Source organism: Furipterus horrens, unplaced genomic scaffold (assembly GCF_987537825.1).
Source record: "Furipterus horrens unplaced genomic scaffold, mFurHor1.1.pri manual_scaffold_4, whole genome shotgun sequence".
Lineage (NCBI taxonomy): Eukaryota > Metazoa > Chordata > Mammalia > Chiroptera > Furipteridae > Furipterus > Furipterus horrens.
The window spans coordinates 52,749,858-52,773,483 of NW_028327174.1; the positions used below are offsets into that span (position 1 = coordinate 52,749,858).

At 46.0% G+C, this 23,626-nt stretch overlaps 1 protein-coding gene across 1 annotated transcript; it reads right to left on the bottom strand.

Moving 5' to 3' along the window:
- Window positions 1-138: 138 nt before the first annotated feature.
- On the bottom strand, window positions 139-7,651 carry KRT2 (keratin 2). The gene is made up of 9 exons (XM_090273218.1): window positions 7,012-7,651; window positions 5,830-6,044; window positions 5,405-5,465; window positions 4,509-4,604; window positions 3,688-3,852; window positions 3,254-3,379; window positions 2,242-2,462; window positions 1,080-1,114; window positions 139-980 (listed from the first exon to the last, which is right to left on the bottom strand). The coding sequence occupies exons 1-9, from the start codon at window positions 7,573-7,575 to the stop codon at window positions 577-579; spliced, it is 1,887 nt and encodes a 628-aa protein (XP_090129344.1). The 5' UTR covers window positions 7,576-7,651; the 3' UTR covers window positions 139-576.
- Window positions 7,652-23,626: the final 15,975 nt, after the last annotated feature.

The window sequence follows — 23,626 nt, forward strand, 5'->3', positions numbered from 1 at the left end:
CGTTTCTCCTCCAGGGAGCCTCTCTTACCCTTTCCAAATCTCTCCATTTTCTGGTGTCCTAAGTTAGACAGCAATGAGTAATAGCCCCTGGCTACCCACTTCTGCCAAGGCTTGACAAGAAACACACATCACATGCTATGAATTGCAAATGAAGTTTATTGTGCAGATACCAAGACCACAGCACTTTAGATGCAGAGCCAGCAAAACAGGCTATGTACACAGAAACTTATTTCCCTGGGGACACTGCCAGGGGAAAGGCACAGGCTTTGAAATGGGGTCCTCAACAGAATACTTGTGGGGGGAGGGGGAGGACCACCAAATGAGCAATGCAAGGAATGGCCGGGAATGGGGGCATGGCTGGAAGCACAAACTTAGGCAAGGCGGATTCTTCCCCAGGGGACAGAGGGTGTCCCTAATTTGTTTGGAGAGGAGATATTTCAAAAATTCTATGTGGGCATCCCTTTCCCCCAAAATGCTATCAGAGGTGGATGACAAGGTTTGATTTGCTGTCAATTAGATGTACAAAGACAGGCTCCTACATTCTGGAGTGGGAGAATCAGGAGCAGAACTCCATCTTTATCTAAAAGAGAAGCTTACATTGGAAGCATAACCTTCACCAGAGCCAGCCTTCTCAGAGCCAAAACCTCCCCCTCCTACTTTTTTGCTACCTCCAGAGCCATACCCGCCTCCAGAACCTCCTCTAGAGCCTCCTCCAGAGCCATATCCTCCTCCAGAACCATATCCTCCTCCAGAGCCGGAGCCTCCTCTGGAGCCGCCGCCAGAGCCATAGCCCCCTCCACCGCCACTCTTGGAGCCCGATCGTTTGCCTCCAGAACCGTAACTGCTGCTTCCAGAGCTGTAGCCTCCTCCTCCTCCACCTCCACCTCCTCCTCCGGAACCAGATCCTTTACTTCCAGAAGCAAAGCCTCCATAGCCGGCCTTGGATGCCACGTTTGAAGAAATAGTGTTGCTTGTCACAGCTGCAGAGAGAGACGGTGTAACCATAGAAAGTTCTGACGACCTCTGCCTGCCTCCACCAAGCACACCACCCAGAGGACAGGACCATACCCCTCACTTACACACAGTCACATTGCTGCTGAGGTCTCCAGACATCCTGTAAGGGAGAGAGAGAAAAGGAATTAAGGCAGAGCGCTTAGGTTCTCCACACAGGTTGTTTTACAAGCGCCGCCTACACTTGTACAGGTTAGCCTCTAACATCAGCCACCAGAGCCGGAGAGAGCCCACTCTCTTCTCTTCTGTGCAGCCAGATCACAGAGGTGGGACCAGCCCCATGGTTCCACACTGCCTGGCATCCCAATCCATCTAAATTTTTGGCTCTGATAAAAATACTCAGAAGGCAAATTCCCTTTTGACTTTGCACCTCATTTCTGTATCTAAATCCATCTTAGGGAATCTGATATTCAGAATCCAAGCCACACCAGAAATTTTGAAATGAGGCTGCACTATGTGAACATTTAGTTCAGAAAGAACTGCAACTCTGTACAGCCTCCCTGTCCCACCCTCCTGCCCCACCCTCCTCTGCTTCATCTGCCTCTTGCAAGCTGGGGGAGACAAAACCTGGCCTCACAGACAGGCACAGAGCAACAGCCTGAGCCAAGCAGCTCCCTCTCTGCTATACTGACTCACTGGTGGCCCAGGGCCCCTTTCACCGTCCGGCTGCTTATAGCCGGATTAAATCACTGGGGATGTTAATAACACTGACAATGTTTTCCGACCCCATTGGAGAGAAAGGTTCCCTTTGGGGGAGTTAGTAAATGGTTCTGTTTATGCCTCCAGAAACCTGCAAAAAATTAGGTCTGGCACCTTCTCTGGGTGAGCATGTCCCAGCCAGTTAGCACGTTGCAACCCACAATCTCCTCATTCCAGGACACAATGTGGAGGGAAAAGAGACTACTACGCACCCCACAGACCCAGAAAGCAAGGTTTCAAACTGCCTGATATCACAGCATTCTGTTTTCTTTTTCAGAAAAGACCACAATTAACTTATTGCTTAGCTTAATTTAACTTACTCTGCCTTGTTAGTCATTTCATAACAATAAATCTATCGCTGTACAATAATGCTTTATGTCCTGACTCTGCTTGGGAGACATAGTGACATCAACTCTCAGCTGTCAGAAGGCCCAGCTCCACCACTGCTTTCCCAACCTTTGGCTCCAGCCCTGGTTCTAAGAGAGAAGGGAGGGTGAACCAGGATCCTTCTGCCCTCCCAGAGCCCCTCACCTGCACTCCTCGCCCTCCAGCAGCTTGCGGTAGGTGGCAATCTCCACGTCCAGGGCCAGCTTGACGTTCATGAGCTCCTGGTAGTCCTTCAGGAGCCGGGCCAGGTTCTCCCGGGCCTGCTGCAAGGCCTCCTCCAGGTCGAGAAGCTTGTTTTTGGCATCTTTGATGGCGTGCTCTCCCCTCTGCTCAGCATCTGCAATGGAGTCTTGCACATTCTTACACTAGGAGGGAAGGAGAAAAGCTTTCTGTTTATACAGAGACTGAAATCTGCCTGGCAGAGAGGCAACAGAGATGTTTAGGGTGTGGGAAGCCAGAATCACTGGCCCCAGAAATATTGGGTACCCCCCGGAGTTAATGCAAGTTGGACACAACTGTGCTAAGACTTGCTGCTGTCTCTGGGGCATTGTCTTCCCAAATCACCTTTGACTGGACTCTTAGGATTTCCCCATAAAGACCTTTGATCCTCACAACACAGGGCCAGAATCATTATCCCATTTTATAGTTGCAAAAGGAAATATCTGATGTGGACTGTTTCATATATTCTGTTGTTTATGGAGTAGATTCTTTGTCCCATATCATTTCTATCAAAGCTAATGTCCAGCCCTATGACAACTCCCTGCAACACTCACTGCCCCTCTATCTTGCATCCAGCTGTGTGCAAGGTTGTGCCGCAGTGTGACACTAGGGCCACAACCCATGACGAGTCCAACGACCTCCTACTTTATTTGTTATTATTCTCTTTCACTGGTTTAAGCCAACAGAAATGGACACAGTTCTTTCCCTGTACTATTCCTTGCTTTAGAATGTCTCTTAGGCCATGCTAAAAATTGTTATAAGCCTTGAATTATGTTAAACTCAAGGCATTTGGGATTAACATACCCTAGAGTAGAACATCTCAGTTTCTCTTTCTCTCTCTCTCTCTCTTACACACGCACACACACATTTGCACACACCTATACACAGCCTCCCACCCCACCTGAAGCCCCGCTCAACCAGTGGGGCCACACCCCACCTGCTTCTTCACATGGTCTATCTCTCCTTTCAGTCTCTGGATCATGCGGTTCAGCTCATTGATCTCCATCTTGATCTCTTTCATGCTGTCTCCATGTTTCCCAGCAGTGATCTGGAGCTCCTCATACTGTATGGGAAGAGGAAGGCAGTTGCAGCTGGAAGGAAGCTTGGCTTGAGGCAGGGAAAGTCTGGTACTGGTCCAGGGAGGGTCGACCAAGCTAGATGTCATGGCTGCATTCATGGGAGGTGGGAACCATCTCACACCCTCAGAAAGGTTCAGAGCCAATCTTGACTGAGGGCATTTAAGGTACTGTGGACACTCTTTCTAGGGAATAATGTCTAACTTCCATTAGATAAAAAACACCAACAATCTTATTGTACAGCTTCTAGCTGGTTAGAAGAAGCTGTGGCTCTGCCTGAGCTCCTAGTACTTGCCTTGCTCTGGTACAGGGCCTGGGCCTCAGCCTTGCTCTTCATGGCGATCTCCTCATACTGGGCCTGGACCTCAGCGATGATGCAGTCCAGGTCCAGGTTTCGGTTATTGTCCATGGACAGGATGACATTGGTGTCAGTGATAGTCTGGTGCGTCTGGGACAGCTCCTACAACACATGGGAGTTCTGGTCATGGCTTCCCTGTTCAGTGAGGAGGTACCCCCTCCCTGGTATTCAGGAAACACACAGAGTCTCAGGACTCGGCGTGTACCACATGGAATTTAAAGTGCTATAACCATCATTCCTAGGCCCCTGCCAAAGTTGTTCTGAGGATTGTGGAAGAGGGGTCTGCATTTCTGAGACTCCTAGTTAACAGCCTTCATCATTTATGCAGTTTTGATTAGTGCCTCCAGAAAGAAGCTGGTTGATGGCAAATGCCTTAAAATTTACTTCCTGTTGCAGAAGTCATGTGTGTGCATTTGGGCAGGGAGCAGAGAGGTATGTTATACTTGACCTCTGAAGTATGTTGGACATAGGCATGGGAACATGACAGATCTCTTCTTAAAGGGAGTGGGACATTTGGGGACTGGATAGGGAAAAGTTGTTCTAGTGTTTCCTAAGTCTTACTTCCTGTGACATCTGACGAGAAAGTTTCTCTCCTCCAAAACCTACACCACAGAAGCCCCCTAGTGACCTGGAATGATGGCAAGTTGAAGTCAGCTAGTCCAGACACCCCACCTATTATACTTTTTCACCAATTGGGAAGGACCTTCCTTTGATCGAAAGGGTGGAAAGAAGAGTCTATCCAGGAGCGGCTTCCTTACCACATCACAGAGGGCTTTCATGAACTCAAGCTCCTGGTTCAGTATTTCTGCCTTGGATTGCAGCTCCACCTTGGCCATGTAGGTATTGTCCACATCCTGTAAGAAAGGTAGGGGGCCTCTGGTGAAACTCATGCCCCCCACCCACTCACCCCCTTTCTGGGTATGGGCTCCCCCCTCCACACTCCATTCCACTCAGTCCCTGTTAGCTGCACTCCTATATCCCAGGCACCTCCAGATGAGCCATGTCTCCATGGGACCCCATTGGGCATGGAGTCCACTGTGCACCTCTCCTGGGGGCTCCATGCTCACATTCATTGCTCATGCCCCTTGATACCATCAGAGCTCTGATGAGACCAAACTCTGTCAAACATTCTCTCTCTTTTGCTTAATACATTATGGGACATAGTGGCCTCTATGGTTTTTATAAGTCCTCAACTCTCCCATCCTGTCTGTCTATCCCAACCTCTCCTGAATTTCTTTGGATTTTATATCAAAGCCTCTGTAGGAACCAGCTGAAAACCCACACTTCTGTCTTCTAGCTCAAACCTTCATCAGCACAAGTAACAGCTTCTTTCAGCAGGCATTCTAAGAGAAGTACAATTCTTTCCTCGACCCTTTAGAAGAATTAAGTGATGTCTTTGTTTTTATCTTTCATATCCAATATAGCTTTGAAATAGATGGGAAAGGCTCTAGCAAATTGCACAATAACTTTGAAAATTGTCTCCAGAAGCTTGAACTACAGAAATACTTTTGTTTCCAAGAGGATCAGTGATAGACATGCCTCGTCCCTGTCCCTGGCCACTGGTCTTTTCACTCAGAGTTGTCCCCCAGCCTACTTGGATGCCACAGCTTCCGAAGCACCATCATCCCCACCCCAGCCATGACATTTTGTTCACCTTTTTAAGTGTCACAAAATCATTCTCAGCAGCTGTGCGCTTGTTGATTTCGTCCTCATACCTGTTGGGACCCAAAAGACATGGTTGTTAGATTAGTTTTGTTTTGTTTTGTTTTGTTTTTCCTTTTCCTGGTCGATTCACCAAACTTATCCTATTCTCTTGAAATATTAAGCACTCTTTAATGGTCTAAATTGAAACTATGATATCCTAAATAAGATTCTTTCCAATAAATTAACTCTCAAACAGGTTAAAAAAAAAAAATGATTTCTAAGGCCTAAAATGTCTTCCTTACAATTAATCAACAAAAATCCTGATGCCTTTCCCCTTCATCACCACAAATGCAATTGAGAGGTGAGTGGCTTGCTTGGGGAATAATCAAGTGGCTCAGATCAGTATCTCCACTCAATGTTTACTCTGCCACCTACTTCTTCTTATATTCCTCAACGAGATCCTGCATGTTGTTCAGCTCCGAATCTTGTGATGTCCTTTCTGCAGAAAGTGAATCCACATATTTCTTCAGCTGGCCAATGTACGCTTGAAAGATGGGGTCTAGGTTGGTGGAATGGGTGCTGACATGCATTTGCTGCAGCAGCTCCCATTTGGTCTGCAACACCTGGTTCTGCTGCTCCAGGAACCGCACCTGCCATGACCAGAAGGATAGGACATGAGCTCTGGATTGCCCTGCTACAGGACTTAGAGAAGTCTACATGGCTTCATCTTCCTGAGCTGGATGCCAGCTCATGCCAGAGAGAGCTTATGAACACCCTAACTCCCCATTGGGGAAGTTCTACGGACTCCTGATATTACATCCAGCATTCTCCATCACAGGATCCTTTCCCCACTTCACCACCCACTAGTTTGTTTGCAGCTGCTCCCAAGACTTCAGGCCATTTCCCTCCCCATTCCTGTTGAATCCTCAGCAAAGGTCCCACAAATTCTGGGGAAAACCAAAAGCAGGCCTCCACTGGCACTGCTCCTAAGGGTGATGAATGTGAAAGCACTGGAAGGCAGGGCTCCTCGGTCTGCTGTTTAGGAGCCTTGTAAATTCCTTAGACAGGTTCAACTGTCTTGAAATAGAAGAAAACCCTATAACACTCCAAAGTGACACCAATAAAGACTTTATAAGTCACAAAACTGAGAATGTTTCTCTTCAAGGCAGGAATTTCATTCACCCCCAAGCAGATATTTCAGATTCAGTTTCCCAGAATTTAATAGAGTAAAAACCTCTAGGGAAGGAAAGAGGGTCTCAGAAGAAAATGTCTTACCAATTCATTCCAAAACCTGCTGTCACATGGCCTGAACCAGTCAGTCCATTATTTATCTATATCACTTTTTCTATGGTTTTCAGAATTTTTCCATAACTATTATTTATTTAAGCAAAAACAATAAAGCCAAGGGCACAAATAACTCCTAACTGCAGACTGTTATGCAAGATGTAGCCCACAAAGCCAGCACCTTTCCTATTTGGACATTGCTAACAATCCAGGTTTATGTGACTACACTGATGGCTCCTAAAAGAGACAGATCTCTGCGGCTCGCTTTCCAATGAGCACTGGAAGTAGGGCATCCTAAGCATCAGATGGAGGAGCCAGCTTCTCATGACTCACCTTGTCGATGAAGGAAGCAAATTTGTTGTTGAGAGTTTTGATCTGCTCCCGCTCCTGAGACTTAACATTCTGGATCTCGGGGTCAACTTTCACATTGAGAGGCTGCAGGAGGCTCTGGTTGACAGAGACTTCATGGATGCCTCCACCAGGGAATCCTCCAGGCCCGAAGCCACCAGAACCCCCAAAACCTCCAAAGCCTCCGCCGCCTCCCATGCGGCCTCCACCAAAGCCACCTCCTCCAAAACCGCCGCCTCCGAAGCCACTGCCACCTCCGAAGCCACTGCCACCTCCAAAGCCACCTCCTCGGCCACCAAATCCACCACCAGAGCCAAAGCTTCCACCTCCTCTGGCCACACTAATAGAGATGCTCTTGGTCCCTCCAAGGCCAACAAGACTCCGACTGCCGAAGCCCCCTCCGCCACCGGGATGGCGGCTCATGCAGGAGAAGTTGGCGCCTGATCTTCGGCTTCCACCAGAGAGCACAGCCGAGCCACTGCTGAAGCTCCGGAATCCTCCTCCACCTCCTCCTGCTCTTCGAGGTTTGCACGTGATCTGACAACTCATGATGCCTTTGCCCAGCAAGGAAAGTTGAAGGTTCCTGAGAAGAGTTAAGGCTGGAGATTCAACTCTGCTATTGGGAGACTATCAGGGTCCCCTTTTATACTGCCAGCTAGGTATTGCTGTGTATGGGTGTGGGCCCACTTATGCATGGGTTTGGTCTGCCTGGAAGCTATTCCTGGTGTGTGATTATCAAGCTAATGGCCATTAAAAATCTATAATCAGCCCTATCCCAGAACTTGCTTTGATTGCAAACTTCTCCTGCTTATCTAGACATCTGTCATGCAATTTGATTTTTGTAAAATCATCAGAAGAGGAGATCAGAATGTGTGTTTCTCAATCTGAAAAGGACCTTCAGCAGAATGCTGCTCCTGTCCTGGGCCAACCCAAGGGAAGCCAGCTACCACTCAGGCCTGTGCAGGCTCACCACTACAGCTCAGCTGATAAAAGAGATGACAGGTTTGGAGACTGTGGGAGCTCCTCAGGGTGAGCTGTAGAGTTTTCCTTGCTTTTCCTTCTGCCCCAGGAAGAGTTCTAACAAGTGCTTTTGCATGTGACGTGGGGAAATAGGCATCCTCTTACAGAAAGAAGTTGACCTAAGATACTGCGAAAGAGTAGTCATTCTTCCAAATATCTTGACTCTTTCTTTCCTGTGGCATGGCAGGAATGCGCAATAGCTAGGCATTGGTAAGAGGAGAATTTTCTTTCCTGTAACCAGAAGTTTTTATAACCATGAACTCCGTCATTTTTCTACATGAAAACCAGAAAATGAGGGGCTTAAGGAAAGTTCCTTTTCTGGGTCTATCTCGCTCTGGGCACCCAGTGAAAGTTTGCAATCAAAGGCTCTCCACATCTCCAAGATCCAAGTGTACTTTGATTTAGTCAGTCAGTAGTCATGATTTGCCAGTGATTCTAGTAAGCAATTAGGAAACCGGGCCCTTCGATGATACCCAGGGTTGGATGAATATCAGAAGACCCACCAAGTCACCAAATGTGCGGAGCACCCATACCTAAATTCAAGCACAATCCTTCCTCTGTTTATGTGGCCAAAATACATAGGAGAGGCACTACGGAGTATTCTAATTAAATTTAAAGAAATTCTGAGTTCGAGTCCCAGTTTTGCATTTTACTGTCTCTGTGACATTGAATTAAACCCACTCCTGTATTCTCAGCTATAAAATGGGAAGTTAATCTGAAATGTTTTGAAAACCATGATACACAATACAAATGCTAGGTATCGTTGTTACTTGGGATGAAGCAAAGATAGCTCCTTTTCATGCGCTACAATCATGAATTCCACATGGTGACCTAAGTTACAGAACCAGGATTTCTCAGATCCTAAGACAGAGTTGGCATACATTCGTGTAAAAAACATAAGCTTCAAGTTTAAGTCTCAGTTTCATTGTATTTTAATTAAATGGCCTTAGATATTTCACAATCTTCTTCAAGCTTCAGTTCCCTCACCTGTGAAAAGTAACTAAGAAGAATATGGCTATCGTAACAACAGAACAATATGATAAACACATGTGCTAAGCACAGTTCCTAGTTAATAGCAGAAACTCAGTAAGTACTGTTCAACTTCTCATACCACCTCCCATCCTATGTCTTAGCCAAGTGGTGAGGTGTATATGAGGGTAAAGAACAGGGAGCTAGCTATTCAAGAGGTTTGATCTGCAGCAATAGAATGCTGAAGGAAGCAAATCCATGTGTCTCCTTTATTTATTTTCCCCAGTTGGGCTTATATAATTGTAAGTATGCAAATAAATCAGAAAACTAAAAGCTTTGGAGAGAGCCTCAATCCAAAGTCAAATGTGTCATTATCTATGGATATCTGAACTACGCCCTAATTGTCCATTACTCCATCATGACTGTGCTGAGAGGCCATGCCAGCTTCGGGCGGGGGTGGGGGGGCTCTTAGTCTCCCTGTTATGGAAAGGAACGAACATTTATTAAACATCGACTGAGCACCAGGCTTGTGCCGGGCACACAATCGGCGTGTTTTAGTGCTCTATAATTCTGCTCTCACACCAGGTTCCCCTTTCCCGTCTTTTTGCTGGGCACCGTCCCTTTCTAGACCCATTCACCAGTTCTTGAAAAGTCAAGTGAAGAGGTAGAGTCCTCCTCTTCTCTTGAAATGTGGAAGGTGAAAAAATGCAACGTGAATGTTATATAACACTTTATTTCCATTTTTTTAACTTTACCTTTTACATAATGTCAACGTGTTTGTCTAGATAATGAGTTCTGTATTCTTTAAGAGAGTGAAATGGGAATTAAGACACTTGGTTTCAACGGTGATTTTGCAACTGACCTCCACTATGGTCCTCACTTTCTTCATCTATATAAAATGGGAACAGTAATCCTAAATCCCCACTGTCCCACAAGGACATTGATTTGTTGGTGTAATGGGTTTTAGTTTTGCTGTCTCTGAGAGCAGAACAGCAATCTTATAAGACAAAATCCTTCTTTTAACAAGCTGTCGGCAAGCCCAGGCTGCTGGATGCTTTTCCTCATAGGCTTTCAAAAACACATCCCTTGGCCAGAGGAGCCTTAAAGCAAGCTCCCAGTGCTAAGCAGAGAGGGGTGAATTGTTTAGCCAGTTCAGAAAGCAAAGAGATGGCCAGCAGCGGCCTGGAAACCAGCTGTATGCAGGCTGGCGTGCAGCAGAAAACTCTTGAGGTAGCTGTACCTAGTCCCCACTCTGGTTGCTAAGCCCAGTGCATTCCATCAGAACTGCTTCAGCAGCTGGAAGGGAAGGTGGGACAGGAGACTTCCAGGCTCCTAGCAGAAGTCACTTGCTCAATACCTCCTCCAGGGCATTTCTTTGTAAGTGATATGCTAAAGCTGCTCACTCATTTATAGTCCCAGCCCCTGACCCAGTTCTCCATCACACTCCAGGCCTCCTTTCCTTTCTTACCTAACATGTCCTTTTTAGTTGGGTTTGTGTGTGTGTGTGTGTGTGTGTGTGTGTGTGTGTGTGTGTGTGTGTCTTTTTCTTCAACCTGCCCCTTTACTTACCACCAACCCTGTGGCTACCGATTTTCTGGTGCCCTGGGCAAACTGGTTTTAACTGAGACGCCAGGCTTATGGGCAGCCAGGCCTACCCATCATATGAAAAGCCCAATACCCCACTGTGTAGAAGTCCATTTTGGAATGCAGAGGCCCCCAGACTCATCAGGAAAGCAGGATGTGCCCTCTGCTCAAAGCAAGGTAGACTCCAGAGACAGAGGAGGAACGAGGACAGGGACACTGCCTAGGACACAGCAGGGGCTCATCACATGTTGGTTGAACTAATGAAGCAACCAACAAAGGAAGTCTCCAGCATCATTCCTGGCACTCAGTAGGTGCTCAACAAATGTCTCTTTCCCTCTTCGGTGGCCAAAAAGTTATATGCAACTCTAATTTTCTAATGGGGCCCAGCAGCTCTGACCCAGGCAATGGGAAGTTATACATCCGAGCTGGGTTCTCCAAGGGATCAATCCACAGCTGAATGAATTCAGTTCCTGTCATGGCTACAGATATGCACTGGGGCACGTGCCTTGTTTTCTACAATGCTATCTAGCTACGGAAACTCTGACATATGTGTACGTGTGTTCTTACCTGTGTGTCTTCATTCACATAGAGAGAGCCAAAAAGGGCTCTCCCTTGCTATTCCCAGCCCCGGCCCTCATTCCAGACACTGATATTCTTCCTCTTGCCCATTACTATATAGCCACCCCAACATGGAAAGACAAGTCAGCCATTGAACATTCCATACTGTTCTGGTGATTTCAGAAAAATGGAGTCATCATATTTATTTATACCACTTATGCCTTCCTCACAGTTCAGAGATTCCTCCAAGTTTCTCCAGATTAATGCTGCCCATGTCTTACTCAACTTTTCACTCTTGGGGAGCCTTCCTGCTAAATCTATATTGCACTGTTGCATTCACAGCTGTTATTCACAGTCAATGGCTCCATCTGGACACCTGATATTTCTTTAGCAGCATCCTCATGCCAGCTGCCCACTAGGAGTCCCATCAGATGCTTTCAATCCACACTTTTCTTCTCACTCTCAGCCCCCTCCTCAACCTATCCCTTTTTTTGTTTTGGGTTGGCTGGGGATAATGGTAGGAAGAGGCAGGTGGAGAAATATTCCCCCCACAAAAAAATAATGAGAAAGAAAGGGAAAAGCACGAAAAGAAATGGGAGTTTTAAAGACCAAATAAATAGGTTTTTGTTTTTTGGTTTTTTTTTTTCAAGAGACTCATTTTCGTAGTCTAACAACAAAGCTCTTCAAGATGGCTTTCATCCTGTGGGTACCAAAATGCCTTGTTTTGGAAGGGAGAAGGAGGAGAAGGAGAAAGAGAAGGAGAAGGAGAGAAAGAGGAGAAGGAAGAAGAAGGAGAAAGAGAAGGAGGAGGAGGAGGCAGAGAGGAGGAAGTGGAGGAGGAAGAGGAGAGGAAGAAGGAGGAGGAGGAGGAAGAAGAAGAAAGAAACTGTTCAAAACTCTATAGACAGCTTTTTTTAAACATCAAAAATCATGGGGCTTCTTTAAAAGTCTTTTAAATTCTAAAAGAAAAGAACAAGTGAAGTCATTGCTAATTAAGCAGTGAATGTTTAATAGAGCTAATACAGAAAATCATTTGGGATATGTCAAATTTATGACAGTTATATTTTTATGAGCCATAGGCACACTTTATAGCCCATCAAGTATTCAATGCAATGTATTTGTCTCTATTTAGCTGTACAGTCTTTTACAAGGACAGTTGTATGATAGACCAGGAAGAATGTGTTTAGTGTAAAGGTCAAATCCCTCTGCCAGAAACTAACAATGTGACCATGGCAGGTCACCCCTCTTGCCAGGTCTACCTTTTCTCACTTGTAGAATGAAGCATTTGGGAACCAACAGGAATTGGAACAACATTAAGTGAGGGGTCAGAGAACCTACATTCTATTTGCAGCCCTGTGACCAACTAACCAGAAACCTACAGGTAGCCCACAGCCTTCCTGAGCTTTGGTTTTTCTCATCTGCAAAATGGAGGCACCAAACTACAGATCAGACCCAGACCCTGCTTTCATTTATTTTCTCACTGAAGGACAAAGGAGGAAATGACAGCCACACACACACACACACACACACACACACACAAAACATGCAGAGGACTCAGCTCTGTTATTTCTCCATTTATTCTTTCTCTTTCCTTGGCATCAGAGTTCACCAGTAGACCTGGGGGCAGGCAGGGAGCTTTACCTCTTCTTCTTGGGCTCCACATTAGCCACTGAGAAAAATTTTAACCGAAGTTTATGTTTGGATTTTGGGAGCTTTGGGATGTAAAATCTGCAGGCTCTCTCTCCTCCCTTGCACAGAAGTACCTTTGTTTGTTTCTGGTATTTGTCTGAACAGCCTGACTTGTTTGGTGTTGCATGCTTCAGAGCTACATCTCTCCCACACAGAGCGAGATCCGAAGAAAGGAAAGTCACGGAGCCTCTCCACAAAGATCATAGTGGGCAGAGGTGGAGGTGCAGAGTCTGTGGACCCCACCTCTCTTACCAGCCCCCCAAATCAGCATTTCAGCTGGTGCCTAAACACTGGAGCATATATGCTTAGGGCTTCCCTAGCCCCCGTTCTTCAGGTCAGCCCCCATACAACCATGCTGTCTGATCAGGGCCTGTCCTCTGGAAACGCATTACTACTACACCATGGCATTCACTATCAAGCAGGAATAATGCTTCTTTGGTAAGAGAGGTGATAATGAGAGAACTTATGATGGGAATCTGTGGTAGGGTTGTGAAGGCAGGACCATGACACGTGGCTGACATTTTCTGTTGCCCTGTTCTGTGTGAACACTAACCAAACACAAATCCTGTCCTCCACAGCCAGCAGAAAGGAGTGTCAGGTTGAACCAAGCAGGTCATCCTGGGGACCCCCTCCCACTTGGGCAGTGAACCCAGCATCTGGAGTTACTGACCCTGGGAAGGACAGTTCAAACTTGTTTGGTCTTCTTGGCAGGCCTTCAGATGCGTCCCAGTTGCACAGCACTTTGTCCTTCACTAGGTGTTTGTTTTTACGTTCTCACTCTCATTTTTAATTTTGTTGACAATCCCCTGGGTTGACAATTATTACAGATTGGGAAACAGAGACATTGAAGGGTTTGCTATAAGGACACAAGGCTGGTGCCCAGGACACCTGTTGTTTTGTTGGTAACAGGGATTCCCAACATCTCTCCAGACACCAGGGGGCTGATGGGCTGGAATTGCCACCCTCCTCTCCACATATCCTCCCTCTTTGTCATCTCCCCAAGCCTCTCCTGCTTGGAAGCCCCTTTTCTAGAAAGCTTTGGCTCATCCATCACATGGAGTGCCCATTCCCTCTGGACTCTGTGCTCCTATACCTGTGCCTTTGTTTTCCCTTATTTAGCTAATGTTTGTTCACCTTCTCAAGTGGCCGAGCCATGTTTGCAGGTATTGGCCCACACAGTCCCAAGGTGGCTTCTTAAACAGGAGTCCATAGAGAGTTCCTGGCTGGGCTCTGGGCAGTTCTTGCAAAGTGGGATGCTTACTCGGGAGTATACAGTGCAGTTTCGCTGAGGAAAGACAGTAAAGCTCTTCACACAGCACTGTCCTGAGCTGATCTCATTTCCTGGTGTTTGTTGCCACCTGTCCCAGGTCTGACTACCAGAATGGCTTGCCAGGTTGCCACAAGTTTGCTGGCTGACCCTGTCTCTCTGGCCACTGCTTTTTGGTCACACATGGCAGCTACGGGAAGAGGCCTTTATGGTGTCAGGATGCTCTGGGTTTCTGCTCACACCCAAAAGGGTGGAGATGGTGCGCAGGGAGACTGCTGTGGGTGTGGGCCCAGGAGGGCTGGGAAGGGAGAGTATGATAGATCATCAGATTGTGAGGAGGAGGGGTGGTCACCTCCCTCCTTGTGTCCCAGGGCATCTGTATGTCACAAACTAGAAAGGACGGGATGAAGCTTGGCATCCTTCCCCTCCATGCTAGCAGCTTTGGTATGGCATTGCGGGAGACAGCAGGGAGTTTCCATGGGCCTCAGTAAGAACCAGTTTCAGAGGCCCTCCCCCGGCTCCCTTTGGGCACAGAGGCGCCAGCGCTGGCACTGCAGGGCTCAGGCCTGAGCCCAGGTGTGCCATGACAGAAAGAGTATCAAGAGAGGCAGCCATCCTGTCCGTACTGGGAGGCCTGCTCCAGGGCCAGTGGGAAGTGAAGGATAAATCAAGGATACCAGTTGGGAAGTAGCCACCCACATGGTACAGGAGTCACCAACATCCCTGGGGAGGGGGTCTCAGCAGCTGTGGGAGGGCTGGGAGCTGGAGAGTGACCTGGGAGCTGAAGGGCCATCCAGGGCCAGACACTGGGCTGGGTGAGTGCCAGTGGGAGGACAGGGCAGAGTGGAGAGGAAGCAAGAAGGGTGAGGAGCTTGTGCTGCTGATAATCTCAGTGCTGTCGAAAGAAATGCCAGGTGGTCTGCACAGTATTTTCACAGATCCACACCCTTGAGGTCTGATTGCTCACTCACCAGCCACCCTCCTCCTGCTACTTTCCACCTCTACTTCCCTTCTTCCCAGGTTAGCAGCTGTGAGGTTGAGCTCAGCTGGATCCCCAGGGTTAAACTGCCTCTTCCTAATCATGTTTCTGCAGGAGGTCCTACACTCCCATTCCCACTTCAGGCCCAGGTGAGAGCCCAGTGTGCTGGCCCTTCTAGGGACCACTGCTCCCAAGACAGGAAATTGGGCACATCAGACCTGAGCAGGATGGCTGCTCAGGTGATCCTGGAAAAGCACACTTTACCTTTGCCCTAAAACTCAGACAACCATCTGCCAAGGGTTGAGCAGTCCTTACCCCTTCCCCAAGAGCTGGGGAGAAAACAATGCCACCAGTGGAGGGGAGGATTTAGGTTACCTTCATGATGATGCTGGGAGATGCCAGGTCAGGTTTCCTCACTGGCGTCTTAGCAGCCACACCAAGCTCTCTGCCTGGTTATGGGCAGTGGCTTCCCCTGTGCCAGGGCAGACAGGGGCCCTTCCAAGGACAGAGAGAGCATGGGTCCTCATCTCCCTGAAAGGATCCTGGTGGGGGAAGAGGGGTGCAAAGAAAGCTCCTGAGGCTGGGGTCCAAGGGCTGAGTCCAAGATGCACCCAAGAAGGGTGCAAAGAAAACTCCTGAGACTCAGTCCAAGACTGAGTTGCCCTGCTCTGCCTAGGTGACAGAAACTGCAGGCTCAACCACTTGGGCCTTTGGGGCTTCTTCCTGTCCCTTAGGTCTTTTCCTTGCCCTCTGTCCCAGTATAAAAAGTGACTACAGTATCCCGAGAGAAAGTTTCTAAGGGATTTTCTGTTTAGAGGGAGAAAAGCTATAATGATAAATTTTTTCCTGGAGGATGCCTTGTCATAAACAAAGGCCACAGTGTGTGCTGGTTAAAGGAAGGACGTGGATTCGTATCACACAACTGGGTTGAGTCCTGGCCTCACCATTTATTAGTTCCTTGACCTTAGAAGTGTTACTTACCTTTTTGTGGCCTCTGTTTTCTTATCAGAAAATTGGGAAACATAGTAGTATTCACGTCAAAGAGTTAGTAGAAAAATAAATGAAATCAAACATGTAGCTCTTAGCACAACTTCCAGCAGAAAGCAAAAGTTTCTACTTCCCAGTTATCCCAATTACAGAAAATGTCTAGAAATTCCAACATCGTGGCAGTAAAATAAAGACAGCATCAGCTCCTAAGCTGCATCTTGCCACATGACCATGTACACAAGCTCAGGCCCGTTCCCCACCCCAGATCCCAGCAGACAGATGATTTAGCCCTGCTCAGGTATTAACCAGCCACTCATTACAAAGCTCATGGTCGTGGTTCTAGGATATGAGCCTTCCCCCATAACTGAGTATGTCTTTTAAAAGGAGGACTCTTGAATGCTTCGAGATCCACAAGAATGAAGCCATAGGGAAGAATGAGGGACAGGGCTTCACCTTGGTCCCCAAGGAAGCAGCCTTTCCTGGGTACCCTAGCTGTGCCTCTGTTCATTGGCCACACCCCACACTCCAGTACATTCTCAAGGAAGAACAACAGTGCTAGTGATAGCTGCCTTCCTGCAACATGTCAGATCACTCTCACAGATATCATCTCATTTTGACAACCTCCTTCTGAAATAAACTGGGCAGATATTATTACGCCCATTTCACACATGAGCAAAGAGAAGGAAGAGATGTGCTTGAGATCAACAGATGAGTAAGTACATGGAAGACCAAGGACCCACATCTTCAGAATCTACATTCTTCCATGAGTCCCACTGCTACCCACTCCACCCTTGTCTGCCCAGTCTCTGCTCTCAACACTGAGATTCAATCAGAGCAATCTGCCCCCGTCAAAGGCTCTCTACCCCAGTCTAGTATCTGTACTAACAGCTCAGAAACATGCTAGAGACCACTCTAACTGATACCTTCATTCTTAAGATAAAGACTGAGTTCAATGACTTGTCAACAGCTTGTGGCGAAAGGGTAACAGTAGGAACCCAGCCCAGCAGCTCTGCCACCAAACCACATCACCTTGACAGTGTAGGATTTCAGAGCCAGAAAAGGGCTCAGGTAGACTACTAGCAGGGCCTTAATAAATATCACAGTCAACACCCAATTACCCACAATGATGATGGAAGAGAGGAAGTGAACAGGAGCTGTGTCCTTTCCAGGCTTCTAAATCTTTCATCGCAACACTCCCCCTGGGATGTTAAGGTATCAAATCAACTTCTCCTTCCTATTCACATGCTTGTGGGTGGACAGGAAAGAGGCTAATGAGTTGGGTCCAGAAACAAGATTAGCCAACCCTTGCTTCTTCAGAAACTCAGTAGCTACATGTTGATGATTGTCTCGCCATGGGAGGGACTGCATTTCTTCCCCTGGTCCTGGAAGGTGCACGCCTCTTCATGGTGGCACATGGCAGGTCACAAGTGCCAATCAGGTGGCATGAGGCTCCTGCCACACCACCTTGCCTTATAACCTGATGTCCTCACTATGGAAACTTTGTTTATATATTACCAAAACAAGAGAGAAAATTACTGAAGAGAAGGCAGCCAAAAATGGGGCGCTCCCTATGGATCTCAAATGTTAATCTGTGAATGTTGATAAGGGACGGTTTAAATTAAAGTACCAACTACAGCTTCCTTGGGGGACACAGAGATATTGCACTATGTTCTCCACTTGCCCAGAATGTTCTTCCAGCTCCACCAGGTGTAGGACAAAAGGAAATCAACTGTGCTGAGATCAGGAGAAACTTAAGGCTGATAACAAAAGGGACAACTCAACTGCCCCATTATTTCCAGAGTAAGAATGTACGAGTTGTTGAATCAAAAAAACTGAGCCAGAGATCTGCCCCTCCCCACACTGCTTCTCATCTTCCAAATCATTGAGGTTAATTAAGGACCTAGAACTGAAGGAGAGGCAGGATGGCTTCTCCTCAGTCTTGGTCTCATGCACACCTTGCCATGAACAACCCAAACTCGAGAACTGAATTCTGGCATTTTCTTAACTGAACAAGCAAAAATGTTCTCTAAATCACCTATCAGATCAGCTCAAACCATCACCTAATTTTTATGCCTTTTAAAAATAACTTGTCAAAATATTCTGGAAAATGAATCTGAGACTTAGGGGAGGAAAAGAGGAGATTACAGTGTGTTTGGGAAGATAGTGGGGAAAGGAGACAGCCATGGGGGCTCAAGTTGGAAGTGGTTCCATCCAGGGTTTGATTCCCTTCTGAAGCCCCTTCTTAGAAAAGACCAGTCCACCTGTGTGTCTCCAGTGGACAGTCACTCATCATCTCACAGAGCAGCCTTTACCCTTGTCATACACTGGACCTGGCTGGAAGTTCTTCTTTAGAGTGACCCCGGTCACATCCAAGCAAAAACAGTCCTGACCCTCTTCTGTACAACAATTCTATGGCCCATCTTTGGTGAACATCACTGTCATACCCACCCTCAATCATCTTTGATTGCTTCTAACTCCCTTCTCTGCCCCGGTTTTTGCCCCTTAGCTCACACTAGCCTTTCAATGGGTCGCTCATCTCTTTTCAAGTGCTCAGGAGTGAATTCAACACCCAGAGGGAAGAACTTTCTCTGTACTAAGAGACTCTCTGTACCAAGAGCAATTTAGCTGCTTCCTTATGTCTTTATGAACAGAACCAAGAAAAAAGTATTTTAAGAAAAAATTATCCCCAAGAAGTTTTCTGAAATATCCGTATTACATCATCTTCACTCTCACTACCGCTGGGAGCTGCTGCCTTGCCATGGCCAATACAGGTCCCATCGTTGTGTGTAAAGAAGCCTTTGTACCAGCAGAGGACACTCCATGCTGTCTAGACAGAACTAACAGGGCCCATTGACAGATTGGAAACTGGGTGTGGGCACCAGGGAGGGGTGGGAATAACCCTATGTGAACCTGGGAAGGTCACAAGTTGACTAAGACTGTGCCATTTTTCTGATAATGGATTGGCAAGAAGTGCCACATTCCTTCCAGCAGATATGGGAGGGGCAAGTACAGTGACACAGAGTATCCCAAGGCATCTTGGGTATTCATACTTCCATCAAACACCCAAAATTTGCTGGCACCATTCAAATGTCTTATGGTCATCTTTACCTTTCCCATTCCTCTGGGACAAGACTCCATCCTACTGCAGCTCCAGGAAGCAACTTTACAGACCACATCTCGAGCCTCAAACTGTAGTCAATCAATTTGTCTTGCCCCGTTCACAAGGAAAGAAGCCCGTAAGGCCCACTTCATCCCTTCCACCTGCCCAAATCCTGACCGTATTTCTAGGCTCTTCTCAACATGGAGCTCCTCCAGAAAACTTCTACTCACATTTGACTTCTTTTCCTGGCTGCTTTTGAAATGTAATTCCCTCTTGGTTTCCATGACACACGCTCTCTCACTTCTCCCATCCTCCATGACTACTGCTGCTCTACACTCTTAATCAATTTCTCTGCCTTTGTCTTATCCTTAGGCAGAGTGGCTTTGGAATTCTGTTCTTGATTCTCCAATCTCTCTCTCTCTCTCTCTCTCTCTCTCTCTCTCTCTCTCTCTCTCTCTCTTTCGTTTATTTAATGGCAAATGAAACAGAAACTAATTCTGCTTGTCAGTACAAACATCTGATGCTTCCCTACGTCTTCTAACACAGTGCCACCTGAGAATTTTCAAAGCAAAATATACATAGTATTATTACCAATATTTTCTTTTTTGTGTCTCCTTTATATTGCTGTTAAGGCATTGTGTTGTTATTCTTTTTTTTTTCTTTTTTATTTATTTATTTTTTTATTTTGGTTTTTCAATTACAGTTGTCCCCTTTTCCCCTAATATCTCTCCCCCACCCAACCCACCCCCTCTCCCGCAATCATATCCCTCCCCGTTGTCCATGTCCATGAGTCATTTATACGGGTTCTTTGACTAAACCCTTCCCTTACTTATCCCCCTTCTCTCCCTCTCCCCTCCCCCCTATTGACTGCTATTCTGCTCTTTTTTCTATTTAGTTCCTTTGTTTGTGTTGTTCTTTAGTTTCCTGTATTAGGTGATATCATATGGTATTTTGCTTTCTTTGCCTGACTTATTTCACTAAGCATAATTCTCTCTAGTTCCATCCATGTTGTCGCAAACGGCAGGAGTTCCTTCTTTCTTTCTGCTACATAGTATTCCATTGTGTAAATGTACCACAGTTTTTTGATCCACTCATCTACAGATGGGCACTTAGGTTGTGTTATTCTTAAATTATATGTGATTGTAAGATACACTATTTGTGTTTTTCTTTTCTTGGCAGTAAAATGGTGTTACTTTAATTTTGTTACAAAACAGGTCAATAAGACTGATACCTTTAGAATTACTAACCTATAGAAATAATATTCTTTTTCAAAATAAACATTCATCAAAGTCCCTGTTAAAATTTTCACACATGTTTTTGATAGAACTGGGCACTCGCATGAGACTTCCTCATAGTTCCTCCAAGGGACCAATACAAGGTTCCTATTCTAGTGAAATTTGTTCTGGGAATTTGGTTCCTAAAATTCTATGTGAAACTAAGCTCTGGTTCAAGATATCATCTGGAATCCTCTCTCCAATGAGCTAGAGAATAGTCCCTGAGCCTAGTGAAGACCCTCCCCCAAGGGAAGGATTAAGATGGCGAAATTGAGCTAAACTGAACAAGGATCTGAGAAGCAAGGGTTGCAGGAGAAGTTACTGTATTCTGCTCTTTTCCCAGGTGGTTGTCTTAGGCCTGGAATTTTGGGAGAGGAGACAGTGTGTGGGAAGGGAAGAAGATGGGAAGTTTTTCTTCTCTAGAGTTAGAATGGATTCTAGACCTTTATTAGAGAGGTTGTGTAAGAGCCACACAGCTATGGAAAGAAACTTTGGCAGGTTATAGAAGGAAGACTGGCCACCAAACTGATGATGTCTGCAACGTTGTTGCCATTCAAGGAAGAAGGCTACACCTAAGGGACCCCCAAGGCTCTGCTGGCCAGTGGGCCGAGGGAAGAATTCTATACTCCCAGCTGAGACTCTAGGAAGGGGAGACATGGGTCTAAACCCAAGAAGATATGTGTGCAGATATACTAAAATTAAGGCAAAATGCTGAGATTGGGTCATAGGCTGTTCCATATGGCAGAAGCCACAGCTAAGCTCCAAAGGCTTAACCGCTGAAGACTGTGCAATTCAATTCCCTATGGGGTGGAAACAGTCATGTCTGCCAGGGTGGGATGACATCTGAGAAAGGAGAATGAATATATAGGTACATTTTTGCTTGCATGTGTATTAATACCTTTGAAAGAATGTCCAAAGAAGTATGGTTGCCACAGAGAAAGGGAACTCAGTGGTGGGGGATAGAATTTTTATTGACACTTGTACTTGTGGATTTCCCTCCTGAATATTATTATTTTGGATATGCACTAACTTCAAATCTACACTGGACAGCCAAGGGTAAAATACTGGAGTCTAAGATTTTGTGAGATCATCACCACATCTGGATGACCTCAGTATCTTGTCTGGATAGTCCCAGAATTATCACTGGACTCATGTCCTTTAAATTTTCTCTTCTTGATCAAGTTTCTCCTGTGTATTTCTGGCTTTCTTACTGGGAGTTCTCTGCAATTCCCCCTCTACCCTTTCTTCCTGCATTATCTGATGGTGTACTCTAACTTTCAAATTTTGATGACTCGTTATTTTATACGTCTAGTCCCAATAATTACATGGGTAGGGCAGAGGCACCTCAAAAGAACTAACTCATTTCTGCCCACTAGCCCTCTTGTTATGTTCTCTGTTATTTCCCAAGCCGGGAACAGGGAGCCACCCAAAATCCCTCCCTTTGCCTCACCCCACCCACCCAGCATTCAATCCATCACCAAGTCCTAATAATTTGACTCCTAACTATCTCTAGAATGCATATCTTTATCTTCATTTCTAACCACTCTACCATCTCTAAGGACTTGAATCAAAGTGCAAACTTTGATAGTCTTTTGCCCGCATCTTTGTAATAATCTCCTAACAAGTCTTCCATTACGGGCCACTTCAATCTGACCTGAGTGATCCCTCTACAACACTAATCTGACCAAGTCACTCTCCCATTAAATCCCTTTACTGGCTCTTCCTCGCCCATCACAGCTATTTCAGCCATAAGACGCCTGAAAAATGACACTTCCTGGGCAGATCTCCCATAGGCAGATCAGATTTCTTAGGAGATTACTCAAGTACAAGCCAAATTGTGGCTTATGCTTGGTTCTTATTCCATTATCAATGAAGCAACCTCTCCCCCCATTGGCCCAGTACATAGTAGGTTGTAATAAGCTAGTAAGTCCCAAAACCCCATCAGAGAACTTCTGACCCACAAACTATAGTCCGAACTCCATTGAATGCCTACAAGGTCTTCTTGATTGGATATGAATTTTTTGTCACTCACTTCATGTTCCTCCAGATGAATTTCAGAAATTGTGCAATGTTTTTTCTCATGTCTTTATCCACGTTATTCCTTCTGCCTGAAGTGTCCTTCTCTGACTTAATGACCTCTAAAACCCTGCCAGGCATCACTTTCAATCACCCTCACATCTGTATGTACCATTTCTATGCCTTGCATATGTTTCTATCAGAGCATGGCTCATGTGCATTGCAATGACATGTATGTTTACATACTCTCCATCACTGAAGTTCTAAGCTCTTTGAGAATAAGACCATATCACACTCATCATAATACCCCAATGTTTGGTCTCATCCTTGACACATGGTATGTGTGCAGGAACTATGCATTGAACTGAACGGAATCTAAATTTTTCCTTTACTGACTTTCTAATACTAATGCATTTGGGCACTTGACCTTACTCAGTTTAGCTCTACATTATATACTGACTTACAAAGGATTTTCATTTGGTCCTTGTGACCTTATGAGTGGTCTCTTTTTCATGTCCGACCTTACCAAGAAAACCCAAGGCCAGGCAAGATGAACAGGGGGTATTCCCAATACTAAAATGTGACCAAAGAAAGTTGCAACCTTAGAAATAATTTAGGAAATGTGAATGCCAGAGCAATAAACACATCCCTGTTCATTCAACAGTGTCCCAGGTGCTTTAGTTGGTGGCCCCAGAAGTCCACTCTCCCATGGAGAAGATAAACCATCTCCCTCCCTCAAGGCCACTCAACTCCCACTGTTCTAAATCTGCCTTTTGTGACTAATTCAGTTTTCCAGGTACCTTGATAACAGGATGCAGAGGTTCTGGTATTTCAGTCAATGAAAATGTAGGTACCCCCACAAACTAATACATGACACTCTGGTTCACACACCTCTCTTATGTGCTTGGTTCACAAATATCTGTCCATTAGAGCAGATTAAACTTGGGTGCATTAATAAAATCAATTTTATGTCCCTACAGAGCTGTCACTGGACCACAGTGACCAGATCAAGTTACTTTCCTTGTTGGTGACCTTGACAGTCAGCTACTGCCCTCTACTTCTTTGTCACTCTTTTTAAATTTTACTTGATTACTTCTATGTAACACAGTCACAGTTCACAAAGCCTTTTCACATTATGTATTTGATCATCTTGATGT